Source organism: Oncorhynchus mykiss, chromosome 16 (genome assembly GCF_013265735.2).
Source record: "Oncorhynchus mykiss isolate Arlee chromosome 16, USDA_OmykA_1.1, whole genome shotgun sequence".
NCBI lineage: Eukaryota > Metazoa > Chordata > Actinopteri > Salmoniformes > Salmonidae > Oncorhynchus > Oncorhynchus mykiss.
This window is the reverse complement of record NC_048580.1, coordinates 64,220,300-64,236,718: the sequence shown is the minus strand read 5'-3', so window position 1 is coordinate 64,236,718 and position 16,419 is coordinate 64,220,300. Positions and strand designations below refer to the sequence as shown.

Here is a 16,419-nt window from a genome sequence, read left to right as displayed (position 1 = left end):
AGGGGAAACAAAACACTGACCTTAGATCAGCTTCTAAGGGCAACTTTATTCTACTCCGCCAGAGCATGTTGACAGCTTTGAGTCGGACTACCCAAAAACCATGCCCAACCCCCACTGTGTTACCAAGAGGCCCGGCTTGGATCTTGTGTAATATTCCGATTGGCCGTCGGTTCTTGAGGGCGTGGAAATGGGCGTCACTGGAAGTATTGTGATATCACAATCAGCTGTTTTGTACGTTCTGCATTCTGATCCGAGGATCAGCTGGAGGAAGCAATAACAGAGGGAAATTCTGCAGGGGAAAAAAATCGAGCAAGAGGGAAAAAACTGCAGATGTTATACTCTGAACATCAAGTGTAAATTCAAGTTTTACACGAAGCCCCTTCTTCTACGAAGAAAGCCTTTTTTTTTATTTTGTATTATGGTGTTTTAACTACCTCACTTAAAAGGCAACCTAAAGCTATGCTTTAAGAATTATTGTCGTTTCTACTTTGTGTGAGATCATCACGTTTACAATTTGAAATATATTGCTAATACAGGTAAGCTATTAAATCTACTTTGCTGTTGTTTTTTGTGCTTTCTGAAAGGCAAACTGTGTAAGCTTGCAGGGTATCAGGCTACCTCTGCCACTGACGCCTGTATATCTCTGATGATGCATAGCCTATCTCATAACAGCAGATGAAGAAAAGGCGAATTAGGTTGTGTTATAAACAAAATCATTCTGAAACAAAACAATCTACATTACGACGGAATTAATCCATTGTAGTAGTGGCTGTCACCGAGGAAAATACATTAGTTCTGCATGAAATTAATTATCGACTGTTATGCATCCTAGACATCCGTTTATAGGTCATGGACGTTTTGATGGCTTCCATAAATGGATGCTTTTACGGAAACCTCGACGTCCGGTTTATGATCTCTCAGAATATGAAAATTATGTTTACATAAAACCTGTCCTTGTTTTTCAGCAAACGCTGGGGTGTTGTGTCGAATTAAGACGATGGGGGGTATTTTTGAATTGTGCCTTTCTCTCTTCCTCAGTGCTTATGTAGGCCTATGTATGGATTTTGAACGACCTCGATATTATAATTGATTCCTTCGCATCAGTCCTATACTGGTGAGCCTATCTGTCATTGCCATGACCCTTCAGCTATATCCATAGCCGTGTCACAGACTCGGAGCTTACACGGATAATTCATGTTTAACCTGACCGCTATCGACAATGACTTATTCTGGGCCCTATTTTTCTCGTCGTCGGTGACATTGCGAAGGTTTTTGTCATCCAAATTAATTTATATCTGGCTTTAAATCAAATGTGCACTGCTTGCTGTCGGACCCATAAAAGACTAAAACAAATGTTTTTCTTTCTTTTTCTCTCTCTCTCATCGGCATCTGTCAATGTGGTTGTTTAACTCGAAACAAAGCAGTTAAGGATGTTGAATCATTCCTTTATTTATTAACAATGCTTGGGGGTTATTCTTTCTTTTGCATCCGAACAATTGCAGTTTAAAATACATAAATAATTATTTGACGGCACCAGAATTGTTCCTTTTCTATTCGCCCGCTGTTCTTTTTTCCTTTTCCTCGACTGAAGTCGGCTGAACCAGCAGCATTAGTGACGTAAGAGTCCTTCGTCATGCAAGCGCATAGGAGGTATTTATGTTGTTTTCGCGAAGCCACGCCCATCTCCCTCAGCTCCTCCCTCTGTTTAAACGGCCTTCTGACTGCCATGAGCAGAGAAATTATGAGCGCATCTGGGAATAACAGAGCGCTTTTGTTTTGTAGAATTAGGAAGAAAAAATGAAATATATAATTGTCTATATCTGGTCTTTACCTATTTGCTATGAGCTTATACTGGTTTATAACCAGTGGATCGGGGTAAAAAGCATAAAAGTAATATGCATTTGTACACTGATTTAACACGTATTATTAAATCAAATCATTTATTTGTCACGTGCGCCGAATACAACAGACCTTACAGTGAAATGCTTACTTACAGGCTCTAACCAATAGTGCAGAGAAGGGGGGGGGGGGGGGGGGGGGGGGGGAGTATGTGTGTGTGTGTGTGTGTGTGTGTAGGTAAGTAAATAAATAAAACAACAGTAAAAAGACATTTGAACATTTTGGCTATGTAGAATAAATGATTAACTCAACAGGTACCTGGCAGGGCTGTAATTACCATACCATATGCCATTAGTTTTGAATAACACATTTTTGCACGTGGGTTCAATCGCCATTCTACACCATTTACTGTAAGGTTATGTTTCCTTTTAGAATGAATTAAACCAGTCACCAGTGCTGTCACAATGGAATCTTTATAACCACAAGTAATAATTTAACAGGTACAGTAAACATTGTGATGTCATCCAGAAGATAAATGCCTTGTGTTGGTCTATCATATTTCCCCCTTAGTTTATACAGGGCAAAAATATGGGAAATCTCTCGACATTTTCCTAGGATACATTTCCAATGTATTTTTTTCCTGTTTTCCCCAAACATCAGTCCTTATATGGACCACCTGAGGCATGAGAGACCACTGCTGGCTGTTTAATGATGTTTCCAATATGTTCCAGTGCTGTTCTTATCCCTGGTGTCGTCTGTCTGTCCCAGTAGACAGAATGGTATATTTATACACCAGGCAGATAATACTGAATTAGCATCACAGCTGACTGATAGCATTTGCTTATCAAGGAGACTGAATGGTGCTTCACACAGTGCCTTCAAAGGAAGTGTGTTTGTGTGTGTTTATGACTTGGGAACTCATAAAAAAGTGGCCCTGGGACAGTTTAATATTCTTAGAAAGATTCAAAGTGGGTAAACTCACGTAAATAAATTTTTTTAATAAATGTTTTATCTCGCATCATCCTGTGACTTCAGTTAGCCTTAAGGAATGCATGAAAAACTGTCAAGAAGGGAGCTGATCAACAGACTCCTCTATGTCCTCTGCAACATCTCTCACATCTCCACCTAAACCATCAACATTCATTTCATTGGTAGCCTATCTCTTTATTTTACGAGCCTTCTTATGACGTTTTATATTTGCCTTATAAACATATGCAGCCACAGATAAACCATTACAAAACTGTATAATGCAATGATAAGACAGAAGCTAGAAGTCAGAATGAACTTTCTTAGCAGTAGGTTTTTATTGAAATAGAATAAGGCTTTGTTTTATCCTCTCTACAAGCACATCACACTGGTTGAATCAACGTTGTTTCCATGTCATTTTATTAAAATGACATTGAACCATAGACTTTGAATTGACATCTGTTTACATCCCTGTTTTGAGAAAGGCATCATTACTTTCTTCATGGCTGCTTTCCTGACAGGATCGTTTCTGACAAAATGTCTAGTAAATGTGATCATTTCGGTGTGTGTGTGTTTCTCTTCTTAGCGTGAGACTCCTGTGTCCTCCTGTCGGCTCCTGGTGTCCGTGTCACCATGGCAACCGTCCAAATAAGCAGGAAGTGTCGCTTTCCACCCATGCGTAACATATGTCCCTCTCCTTTCATTTATCTCCCTCACCTCATTGTACACCTTTCTCCCTCTCTCTACCTCCTCTGTTTTTATCCATACCTGTAGCCTAATTGCTATCTCTTTCTATTCCTCTCCTACACCTCTCTCCTTTCCTCTTCTCCCCTTACATTAATCTCTCTCACTTTTCATTTGTCTCTCTTCCTCCTTCCTCTTTATAACCCCCCCTCCTCCTCCCCCCATATTATCTAATTTTAGAAAGTACACCCTGTCAGATCAGAGAGGTCGGTGTTCCATCATACCGTCCAGTAGCCTCTGCAGGAATGATATGTCTCTCTGATATCCAATATCTCCCTCCATGGTTAAATACAGGGACAGAAAAGTGCAGGCTCCAGTGGCTCAGTTGGTTAGAGTATGAGGCTTGCAATATCAGGGATGTAGGTTCGATCCCCAGATGACCTATGAAGTGTCTAAACTTTTTGTACATTATATTGTACTGTATTTGTTATTTTTTTACTGTCTTTGTGTTACTCCTTCCCCCTAGACTCCAGGCCCTGATTACGACCCGAGTTAAGCGTGCGTAAATTGAACTTTTCTCTCTATGCGTATTCTGACCTTGAACATAAGCATGGGTCTAGTGAACCTGCCGGTTCCAGGTGGAAAAAACGTGTACTTTATTTTTTCATATAGAAATAACAGCATTCTCCATGCACTGTAATTTCTGAATGGATAAGAGCTAGGTAAATGCATAATCCGTTTGGAGAAGGGGATTGTAAATACACACATCAATTGTTTTAAGTGATTTTTACTTATGATCCCTGGAGACGAATGTGAAACCAATGATATGGAAGCTAACTGAAAAGCATGTCAACATGACATGTCTTACTGCCCCTTTCCCACAGTGAAATAGGTTACAAACACACCAAGACAGCCTTGAAGAGGGCACGAAAATGCCTTTCCCCCTCAGGAGATTGAAAAGAATAGGCATGGGTCCCCAGATCCTCAAACAGTTTTACAGCTGAACCATTGAGAGCATGACTGGTTGCATCATTGCCTGGTATGACAACTGCTCGGCATCCGACCGTAAGGCGCAACAGAGGGTAGTGCGTACGGCCCAGTACATCACTGGGGCCAAGCTTCCTGCCATCCAGGACCTTTATACCAGGCAGTGTCCAAAACATTGTCAAAGACTCCAGTCACCCAACTCATAGCCTGCTCTCTACGGCAAGCGGTACCGAAGCGCCAAGTCTAGGTCCAAAACTGCTTCTACCCCCAAGCCTTAAGACTGCTGAACAATTAATCAAATGCCCCCTCCCCCCCTTTGTTTTGACACTGCTGCTACTCGCTGTTTATTATCTATGCATAGTCACATTACCCCTACCTACATGTACAAATTACCTCGACTAACCTGTATCCTCACACATTGACTCGGTATCGGTACGCTCCTGTATATAGCCTCGTTATTGTTATTTTACTGTGTAACTTTTACATTTTTTACTATAGTGTATTTAGTAAATATTTTTTTTACTCTACATTTTTAAAACAACATTGTTGGTTAAGGGCTTGTAAGTAAGCATTTTACGGTAAGGTCTACACCTGTTCGACGCATGTGACCTTTTTTTGTGTGATTTGATAAATAGCTGTGCCATCGTTCTGAATTTCAATTGTGTGCCCTCATAATTTGCATGGATGAAAGTTGGACACCCAAGCTATAGGCTTCTGTAGGGCTGAACCTAGGCTTCTTTACGGCTGAACCTAGGCTTCTGTAGGGATGAATCTAGGCTTATGTAGGGCTGAACCTAACGAATTTACAGTTGAAGTTGGAGGTTTACATACACTTAGGTTGGAGTCATTAAAACTAATTTTTCAACCACTCCACAAATTTCTTGTTAACAAATTATAGTTTTGGCAAGTTGGTTAGGACATCTACTTTGTGCATGACACAAGTAATTTTTCCAACAATTGTTTAGAGACAGATTATTTCACTTATAATTAATTGTATCACATTTCCAGTGGCTCAGAAGTTTACATACACAAAGCTGACTGTGCCTTTAAACAGCTTGGAAAATTCCAGAAAATTATGTCATGGCTTTAGAAGCTTCTGATAGGCTTATTGACATAATTTGAGTCAATTGGAGGTGTACCTGTGGATGTATTTCAAGGCCTACCTTCAAACTCAGTGCCGCTTTGCTTGACATCATGGGAAAATCAAAAGAAATTAGCCAAGATCTCAGAAAAAAGTTGTAGACCTCCACAAATCTGGTTCATCCTTGGGAGCATTTTCCAAACGCCTGAAGGTACCACGTTCATCTGTACAAACAATAGTAAGCAAGTATAAACACCATGGGACCACATATCCGTCATAACGCTCAGGAAGGAGATGCGTTCTGTCTCCTAGAGATGAACGTACTTTGGTGCGAAAAGTGCAAATCAATCCCAGAACAACAGCAAAGGACCTTGTGAAGATGCTGGAGGAAACGGGTACAGAAGTACATATATCCACAGTAAAACAAGTTCTATATCAACATAACCTGAAAGTCCGCTCTGCAAGGAAGAAGCCACTGCTCCAAAACCGCCATAAAAAATCCAAACTACGGTTTGGAACTGCATATGGGGACAAAGATCGTATTGTTTTGAGAAATGTCCTCTGGTCTGATGAAAGGAAAATAGAACTGTTTGGCCATAATGACCATCGTTATGTTTGGAGGGAAAAGGGGGAGGCTTGCAAGCCGAAAAACACCCTCCCAACCGTGAAGCATGGGGGTGGCAGCATCATGTTGTGGGGGTGCTTTGCTGCAGGAGGGACTGGTGCACTTCTCAAAATAGATGGCGTCACGAGGAAAGGAAAATTATGTGGATATATTGAAGAAACATCTCAAGACATCAGTTAAAGCTTGGTTGCAAATTAGCCTTCCAAATGAACAATGACCCAAGCATACTTCCAAAGTTGTTACAAAATGACTTAAGGACAAAAGTCAAGGTATTGGAGTGGCCAACACAAAGCCCTGACCTCAATCCTATAGAAGATTTGTGGGCAGAACTGAAAAAGCGTGTGCGAGCAAGGAGGCCTACAAACCTGACTCCGTTACACCACCTCTGTCAGGAGGAATGGGCAAAATTCACCCAACTGATTGTGGGAAGCTTGTGGAAGGCTACTCGAAACGTTTGACCCAAGTTAAACAATTTAAAGGCAATGCTACCAAATACTAATTGAGTGTGTACACTTCTGACCCACTGGGAATGTGATGAAATAAATAAAAGCTGAAATAAATAATTATCTCTACTATTATTCTGATATTTCACATTCTTAAAATAAAGTGGTGATCCTAACTGACCTAAGAGAGATAATTTGTATTAGGATTAAATGAATGAATTTGGCTAAGGTGCATGTAAACTTCCGACTTCAACTGTATGTATGCACTTTATAATGTTTTAATTATAGCCTATGGCCGGGCTTTTCTTAGCTTTATTTTACCATTTGTATCATGTAAAATATTAGCCACTATTGGAGCCACCATCAGTAATACCCACATACATTTATAACTGTCACTTGCACTGTTCGTTTTCTTACATGTTGTACCATTCCGTTCCGTTTACCGTTCATTCCTCTGTCACATCCGTGCAAGTTGTTCCCGAGGGTCGCTAGCATTAGTGGATCATATTAGGCTAACGTTCAATATGTAGCCTATTCTAATCATTATGGAACTCAGACCACACATAGCAGGTTAAACCTAGAGCCTTGCGCACGGTTCACGACGACTGGACCGTTGTCATACAGTTTCATGATTAGTGAGAATTGGGGTAGATTTATAGACTCTTTTCAACACCGATTGTACACTTTTTTCCACATTCCAACATTTCATGGTTTGAACTTGAATGTGACAATTTTCAGGATGAATCAAACCCCTGTATTTTTTTGTGCGTAAAGGCTCTCCAAACCTGCCTTTTTTTTAATGATTCATGCATACTTTCCTAACCCTAAAATGTGCCAAAATAATCTACAAGATCAGAGTATTTTTAAATCTACCAGTTGGTGCTGAAATGGAGACGAAGATGGACAGCTGGGTTGGTTGTTTAGCAACAAAAACCACCCGCTCACAACCATCGGGCAAAGCAGATGAGGTTGGCTTAGATTGTTGACAACATGTAAACTGTATTTATTCTCCAATGTTTATTGAAAACATAAATACATTTGCACAATGACCACTTGTTGTCTCTCAAATATATCGTTGAAGTTGTTGGCTAGCTAGCTAGCAATCAATAACAAGATTAAACAAGCTGAAACGAGCCATTTGCGATTCTCCACATGGCAGTTTGTTGTCATTCTTGCTAGTAATCTGGCCACCCAGAATCACAACGACAGGCGCGCTTAATTACATGTATTCAACGCGCGCAATGGAAGCACCGTTATATGCACCTTCATAAGGTAAGTCTGAAAACCAACTACTGAGAAGTGTGTAAGAAAGAAAGGCGTACTTTTCCATAATCGGAATCGGGTCCCTCGTGTCTTCTCTCGGTAGTCCATCAGGCCTAAACCCATTCTGTTGTTCACTATAGCAGTAGCACAGGGGGGAGGGTGTAACGCCATTGTTCCTCAGGAACAGCCTGGCTGCGTCTCCTTAGTCTGCAATAGCTTCCCTTCCCTTAATCAAATTTCCTTCATTACAACCCAATTCAAAGAACTCATCTGAAAGAAGCAATTTATCTGTTTGCATTTGTGTCTGAGTGTCTGGCAGATTCTAACTGCATGCATACATTTTATAATCCTATTGAGAAAAGACTATTGTGATTGTTTACGATTTGTTGCGCTTATTAAGCTATTTACTTGTTATTCATTTCGGAATTACATTACAATTACCCAATAGCGCCACATTTTCCAACTTTAGTTGAATTCTTTGAAATACAGTAAGCACCACAATGTGCGCACTGTTGTTACTGCATAATTTGCTAGTAGATTAAAGACAAATTGACCAGCTGAAACAGAACCCTAAAACGGTTACTGTCTCCAGTCAGCCAGTATGACCCAGACAAACCTTCTCCCTCTGTCTACCTCAGAAGTAGACAGAGATAACTGCATCTCAATACTCTAGTGCCTTCCTCTCCTCATCTCCTTCCCTTCATATGCACTGATCTGAGGACACAGAACAGGTGAAAGCATTATAAGTGGATGCCTACTGTGCATTTGCTTTCAGTTTACTGGTCAATTTCTTTCAGATGAGTGCGGGTGAAGGGAAGGAGATGAGGATGAGGTGAGGAAAACACGTGAGACTGTTGAGATGCAGCCAACCTATCACACTTTCTAATCTTCTCCTCATAAATGGTTCCTTGACCAACATGATTAAAGTAGCCCTGGAACAGAAAGGCTCTTTTTGTTCAGTTCTGCTCACGTGATTTCGCCACATACACTTCATGGCCAAAAGTATGTGGAAACCTGCTCGTCGAACATCTCATTCCAAAATCATGGGTATTAATATGGAGTTGGTCCCCCCTTTGCTGCTACAACAGCCTCCACTCTTCTGGGAAGGCTTTCCACTAGATGTTGGAACAATGCTGCTACAACAGCTTCTCCTCTTCTGGGAAGGCTTTCCACTAGATGTTGGAACATTGCTGCAAGGACATGCTTTCATTCAACCACAAGAACATTAGTGAGGTTGAGCACTGATGTTAGGCGATTAGGCCTTGCTCGCAGTTGGCATTCCAATTCATTCAAAAGGTGTTTGATGGGGTTGAGGTCAGGAGTCTGTGCAGGCCAGTCAAGTTCTTCCACACCGATCTTGACAAACTATTTCTGTTTGGACCTCGCTTTGTACATGAGGCCATTGTCATGCTGAAACAGGAAGGGGCCCTCCCCAAACTGTTGCCACAAAATTGGAAGCACAGAATCGTCTAGAATGTCATTGAATGCTGTAGTGTTAAGATTTCCCTTCACTGGAACTAAGAGCCCTAACCTGTACCAAGAAAAACAGCCCCAGACCATTATTCCTCCTCCACCAAACTTTACAGTGGGCACTATGCATTCGGACAGGTAGTGTTTTCCTGGCATCCGCCAAACCCAGATTTGTCCGTCGGACTGCCAGACGGTGAAAAGTGATTCATCACTCCACTGTTCCATAGTCCAGAGTCCAATAGAGGCAAGCTTTGCACCACTCCATCCAATGCTTGGCATTGCGCATGGTGATCTTAGGCGTGTGTGATGCTGCTTGGCCATGGAAACCCATTTCTGATGCTCCCGACGAACAGTTATTGTGCTGACGTTGCTTCCAGAGGCAGTTTGGAACTCAGTAGTGAGTGTTGCAACCGAGAACAGACGATTTTTACGCACTACGCGCTTCAGCACTCAGCGGTTCCGTTCTGTGAGCTTGTGTGGCCTACCACTTCACGGCTGAACTGTTGTTGCTCCTAGACATTTCCACTTCACAATAACAGCACTTACAGTTGACGGGGGCAGCTCTAACAGGGCAGAAATTTGACAAACTGACTTAGAAAGATGCCACGTTGAAAGTCACTGAGCTCTTCAGTAGGGGCCATTCTACTGCCAGTGTTTGTCTATGGAGATTGCATGGCGGTGTGCTCAATTGTATACACCTGTCAGCAACAGCTGTTGCTGAAATAGTCAAGTCCACCATTTTTGGCCATATCGTGTATCTCCTTCATCTCGCTTTTTACTACTTTGGGATTCGCAACGCTGCTTTCTAATGTTCCTCTCCACTTGTTCCCATTGTCTTTGGATTTGTAATCTAAATATTTTCTTGCTGTTATTAATAGTCTCTCCTGTCTTTCTTTTGTCTCCCCATAGGCCTTTGCAGCGATACCAAGTAAAACCTTACATTTGCACTAAGGAAGCCTGTCGAGTCCTGTAAGAAAATCAACCTACGAGATCAAGACAAGAAAAGGGTTGAAGCAAAGAGAGGCCAAGAAAACCGTGCTCACTTTCCTGACCTGGCAACTGTTTGACAAAGCGAAAAGCGAAATAACTAACTAAATAAGAGAAACAAAAATACTTAATAAGTAGCAAACACACACAAAGGCAGCTAGCTATACCTTGAGAACTACAACTATACACAGAACCTGACTTCCGCGATCCCTGACCCTTGACTTTTTACCCATTGACGTGTACCCGACCAACCGGCCTAGCCATGTTCCAAGCTCTGAGCAGCCTGTTCTTCGGAGAGGTGGAGGAGGTGGCCGCAGAGATCAAGGGGCCCAACCCCTGTGTGACCGACGCTGATGAGGAAGGATGGATGCTGGTCAACCTGCCCGGTAAGTCCTCCCTTAGGGATAGTTGGAAGGGGTTGGAAGTGGAGAGGGAAATGGTAGTCACTATATGGCCATGCCAGAATGGACAGAAGTGAGGATATTGACGGTACTGTTGAGCATGTACATCAGCTGTTCGTTTTCTAAGGTCAAAGGTTTTGGTGATTTGTGGTCAGCACTTCAGTCCTCTCTAGTGTGGCCATATAGTGATGGGGGTGTGGGGGCTAATATATTGTTTAAAATCTCCATAAAAGGGAATCTGAATAGTTTAGAGGCCACATCTCAAACTAAATATGTAAGCCCCAATGAAACACATCACAAAACAGTCAGTACAACAATACTGTCACTGACATGACCAAGCGGTTAGAGGGTCGAAGTAACTAATTATATTATTCCTATTTTTATGTTTTGTGTTTCTTTACCCTTTCTTCTCCCCCCTCTCCAATTTTATTTAAATATCCTGACATTTCTCACACTGGTGTGTGTGTGTGCGTGTGCGTGTGCGTGTGTGTGTGTGCGTGCGTGCGTGTGTGTGTGTGCATGTGCTCCCCTTTTAATGACCCCACAACCTGCATGGCTTCTTCCTCTTTGCCTTCACCTTTCCCCCTAACCTACACCACCCTAAACATACACCCTACCTCAATTGGCCAACTCCTCCATGGTCCCACCTTTACTCTGTTCTCAGGGGAAGCTGATTGTGCGATGCTAGTAGAGGGAGGGATAGAGGCGCCATCGATAGCACAGGCGCAAGCACAAAACAACCAATCAAATCACCCAGACACACCCACCAGAACTGAGTGCCCCGTCCCATCTCCAACCCCTCCCCCCCAATATCAGAATCGCCGCAGAACACACAAAGCTTGTTCACGAGCGGCAACAGTGGCGCCATCAGACCCCCTCTCCACTCTCCCTTCTGCTAGCCCGTTAGCCACGGGCATCGTTACGCCCATATCCCTAAAAAGGCGGGCCAGGCTCTCCACCCCATCTGTGTCCCCTGGCAGTAGTGGGTCGGAGAGAGGCTGCATGGACGAGAGCTGGTTCGTTACCCCTCCCCCCTGTTTCACTGCAGAGGGAGCCACGGCCGAGACCAGCCCCATGGAGGATCTGCTTATAGAACACCCCAGCATGTCCGTCTACGTCTCCCCTAGCAACCTGTCCATGATCTCCAACGGCAACCTGTCCATCGTCGGGGAGGAGAGCATCACCAGCCTGACAGGCAGCATGAGGTGAGGACCGACTGACCAACACCTTATTATATCTTTGTCACCATGTAATAGATCTGGCACATAGCCACAGTTCTATGAGAGAGCTACATAACTGCTTGACTAATGTTCTATACCCCCACTTCCTCCTATTCCTCCCCTCCTCTAGCAGGGTGGCAGAACCAGCCGCTACCTCTGCCGTCCATAATACCATGCCCACCAGGGTGACCCGAGGAGCCGCTGCCCAGGCTGGTACCCTGGCCAAGGTGACCCAGGTGGCCAGGGTTCAGAGGGGCAAGGCCCGCACTGAGAGGCGCCACCTTGGACGCAACCGCATCCAGCGCCAGAACCGCACTAGGGAGCAGGTTCCCCGCCACGCAGCCCACGCTAGAAACACCTACCTGCACCAGCCCTGCCAGCGTAACATCTGCCACTGAGCTCCCAGGGGGAGCCATTTACTCTGAGGGCATTAGTGGTTATACTCCCCCTTACATACATACAGGTAGATTTATATGGACACACACACATATATACTCATGTAGACAAATATGTAAATACACATGCACACAACGTACACGCATCATTTACACATGCCCACACAGCACATAGACATTCTCTCTTTCACTAAATCACTCTCCCACACACACACACACACACACACACACACACACACTAATTGATTTACGTAGGCTACTGTGCCATGTTAGGCCCTAAACCCCAACCAAGCCCTCTAATAACTTAAGTCTATTGTTGTTAGCTGTCACATATAAACATTTTTGAAAAACTTGCAAAAAAATATTACTTAGCAACTAATATGTGTGTAAAACTATAAAAAGTTCCATCTACTCTCTCCATTTCAGTTGAAACACTCATGTCCTCTGTCTCTTCCTAGTGGAAGTCCACCTATTTACTGTCCTGGAATACATGGCCCTCTCTCCTTTGCAGCCGTCCTAATGCTTTTAATCAGGTTGGGGGACAGGCAGGCAAAGGAGGAGAAATTAAAGATGCTCACTCTTTTTCTGCGGGAACAAGCTTTTATAGGGAATCTTTATTAGATAGCACACCTGTGGACATGTAATCATGTTATCCGTTGAGTATGTACGTAGCTATACTTGTTATAAATGAAGACAGGGAAAGGCTTCCCACAGGAAAAACACCTCATCTTGTCCTTTATTTGCCGTGTTTGAGGTACAAAACATTTTTTAATAAAAAAATCTGTTCGCAAAAAGGAAGAGTATACCGTGTACATTACAGTGAGAGAGGAGAAAAACCAGAAGAGGTGTTTGTCCTCTTGTCCCAATGTGAGGGATGGAAGCAGGTAGAGGAAAGAGAGGAAGACGAAAACAGACTAAAGAGTAAAAAGAAGTCAAAAACGACGAATTGGAGAGTTTAGATAGGATGACAGAGGAACCAGAGTAGATGTAGTTGACTGTGTAGTGTAGCTTTCTGGGCAACCAATAGTTAATTTTTAGAATGCCTAACTGGCTACTTTTACATATTTGGCTTACCATCTGTGACTAAGACAAGTTTGCCACTGCAGAAACAAACAGGCACTCTTATCTCAAGTCAGGCAGACTTGCAAAGCAGGAAACTGATTCCCTAATTTCCTAAACGTTTTTGTTCAACAACTACAACACGATCAGGAAAGTAATTCAGAGATGTCTGGTCATAAGAAGTCTAGTATAGCTAGCTTCAATGACTGTGCATAGTAAACTGTGTATGTCCTGTGCAAATTACTTTGTTGGGACGTACCATAATGATATATGTAGGGAAACTAGCCAAGGGTTGCCTGTAGGTTACAAGGTATGACAGGCTAAAGTAGGTGCAAGGCGGTATAGATGGCAACTCTTTATTTTATTTTGGTTTGTTTGTTTGTCTGCTACTGTTATTAAAGTTATGGAGAAGGTAGGCCTAACCAATGCTCTCTGAATGATGTCTGTGACAGGAAAAGCCTGTTCCCTGCAGCCCCATAATGAGAGCACATCGTTTCATCCAAATAGCTGACAACCTAAAAACTTGGCCTAGTTTGACAGAATGACTGTGAAAGATTCACACTTTGAGGAGAATAGTCAAAAAAAAAAGAGAACAAATCTATATGCATTTGCTCAGCACACACATTGGGCTCCAACTGATGTTGTTGTGCTGTGATGCTTCTGCATTAAGACACCTCCCCCCTAACTAAATATTAATCAAGTGACAACCTTACCCATGAAAAGACAAACAGGGAAATAGATAACATCGAACAATCCCTTTTCACTTCACGTCATTCAGTGACAACAGGGTAATCATGGTAGGAGACTCGGGGTGAACACACACACACACACGATGTCCACCGGGCTGATACTGCTCAGAGTTGCTAGTAAAGACTAGCTCAAGGACAGAGAATTAGTTCTACACCCACTCCCTGGCCTCCTAATAGCACATCCAGCCGTAACAGTGTCCCCCACCTTAAGATCTAGCTTACAGAGATGTATTCAACTACAATAGTAAACTATGGTGCTGAAGTGTATATGACTATATACTAAAGTTTGTAAATGATTTGAGACATGGATGTAAGTTTGCACTGTCATACATTTTGGTGAGTTTTAGCTGTGTGATGTCTTTTATTCTCCTTTGGGATGTTTACTTTTTCTTTTTGTTTTGTATCAAACCATCAAAGGTCTGTGAGAGTGTGAGAGGATGTGTGTTCAAAAAAATACTTCAAAAGACAAATAATGATCAATTATTTTTCTTGTACATATTAGAATACAGGTTGTAATGCTCCTTGCCGTTAGGTGTCAAAGCGACTCAGGATTAGAGTCCTTAAAGTAGCTACCATCTTGACTGAGGACAAGACTGTCCCTGCCTCTTTCCTGAATAGGACAGTAAGGATGCATCTCAATAATCTAAAGTGGCATCCTATCCACTTATCCTTTCCTTAAACTACACTGAGATGTGACCAATTGAGATGTACCCTATTGGAGCTTTTGGGTTAGATGTGTTAACGTTCCAATTAGACACTGCCCTCTAGGGGGATAAAAGTGTAATAACTTGTAACGACACAGGATCATTTCATGCTGGCGTCATCATAACACAACCCATATTTCAAAGTATAAAGATGTATTTGTGGGAGCAGTGGAATTGTTCTCTAGATACAGTGAGAGTGAGGTGAGAAATTGTTCTTATTGTTTAGAATGTTCTGAACTAGAAACATTTATTTGTCCCTTCAATCACAAACCACCATTTTCCACTCAACGTATCGCCAACTATCTTGTAAATTACTATATTTTATTTGAATGATCTACTAATATGATATAATTATTAATATTATGTATATTTATTTTCTGTTGATGTTTTAAATGATGACTGTATGTAACTCTGTTTGATCCTATGAATGATGCATTGTGTGGATTGCAGTAACGACTCACTCACACACACAGATACACACACATCTGGTCTCCATACTTCCTAAACCCCTAGGGTTTTCTGAACCTTATACTACAGTATCTCTGTGGTCACACTTCTTACTCACATGATGAAGACATTTTACAAAGAGAGAGGGGAGGGGGCCTATACATGAGACCATAGCTGTGTGTGTGTGTGTGTGTGTGTGTGTGTGTGTAACTCACCACCTCTAACAAGGCCTTGTTGGTCCTCACTGCGAGACTGTTTTTCTCTTTTTCTTGTTGTTCTTTTCCTTCTTTCCATCACCCTCTCACCTTTACGTCCATGTTATCTCCAAGTTGTTGTTTTCTGAGTATGTAGTGTGGGACTAATGAAAGGTGTGAGTTTAGGGTGGCAACCCGCCAATCACAGAGAGAGGGCGGGGCCACCAGGTGCACGTGTGTCTAGTGTGATGTGAGAGTTGTGGGGGAGGGAGGGAGGAAGAAAGAGGGGATGTGACAGAGGATGGAGTAAGCAGATAGATTGAAAAAAAATCTGAAATGAAATGTATCAACAAAAAAAAATATGCTTGTATTTTTCCCCGTTTAGTTATTATAACAGTTGTTCACCTGGTATGTTAACGTTTTAAAAGAAAGGGGGTTGATTGTGTGTGGATTATTTTTGTTCTGCTTTGCGCCCTAAAATGATGGCAGCTTTAAGATACTTTGGGGTTCACCCACGTACCATCTCGGATGGGTACACCCCTCCCCCGTCAAAACAACTATTTATAGACATATAAAAAAGATTGGTGTATCTGATATCTATGGTGATCGTGCCTTTCACTATTTCTGCATGGTTTTTGTGATGTACTGAATTGTTCCATCCCTGAGTGGACAGTCAAGTCCATAGACAGTCAAGTCCATAGACAGTGAAGACCTATGCAACCACCAACGGATGGGTTAATATAACATCCATTCAGAAAAACGCAGGTACCACACAACAACAACAACAACAACAACAACAATAAACACTCAGGTTGACAACCTGAATCTCGTCTCGTCATTTACACCTGAAGGACTGGTTGGTCGGTGTGAGGACTGGAGGGAAAGGAAGAGGGAGGGGGGGCAGG

The 16,419-nt window shown here is 42.5% G+C and overlaps 1 protein-coding gene across 5 annotated transcripts; it reads left to right on the top strand.

Moving 5' to 3' along the window:
- Positions 1-219: 219 nt before the first annotated feature.
- On the top strand, positions 220-16,335 carry LOC110492532 (tumor protein p53-inducible nuclear protein 2). 5 transcript variants are annotated; one of them, XM_036947544.1, is made up of 5 exons: positions 220-536; positions 2,272-2,339; positions 10,268-10,731; positions 11,411-11,951; positions 12,097-16,335. In XM_036947544.1, exons 3-5 carry the CDS (start codon positions 10,608-10,610, stop codon positions 12,362-12,364), a joined length of 933 nt encoding a protein of 310 aa, XP_036803439.1. In that variant the 5' UTR covers positions 220-536; positions 2,272-2,339; positions 10,268-10,607; the 3' UTR covers positions 12,365-16,335. The 5 variants fall into 5 exon arrangements, with proteins under 5 accessions (XP_036803439.1, XP_021422608.1, XP_021422607.1 ...); XM_021566933.2 differs by lacking the exon at positions 2,272-2,339 and having other exon boundaries at positions 11,795-11,951; positions 12,100-16,335; XM_021566932.2 differs by lacking the exon at positions 2,272-2,339 and having other exon boundaries at positions 11,795-11,951.
- Positions 16,336-16,419: the final 84 nt, after the last annotated feature.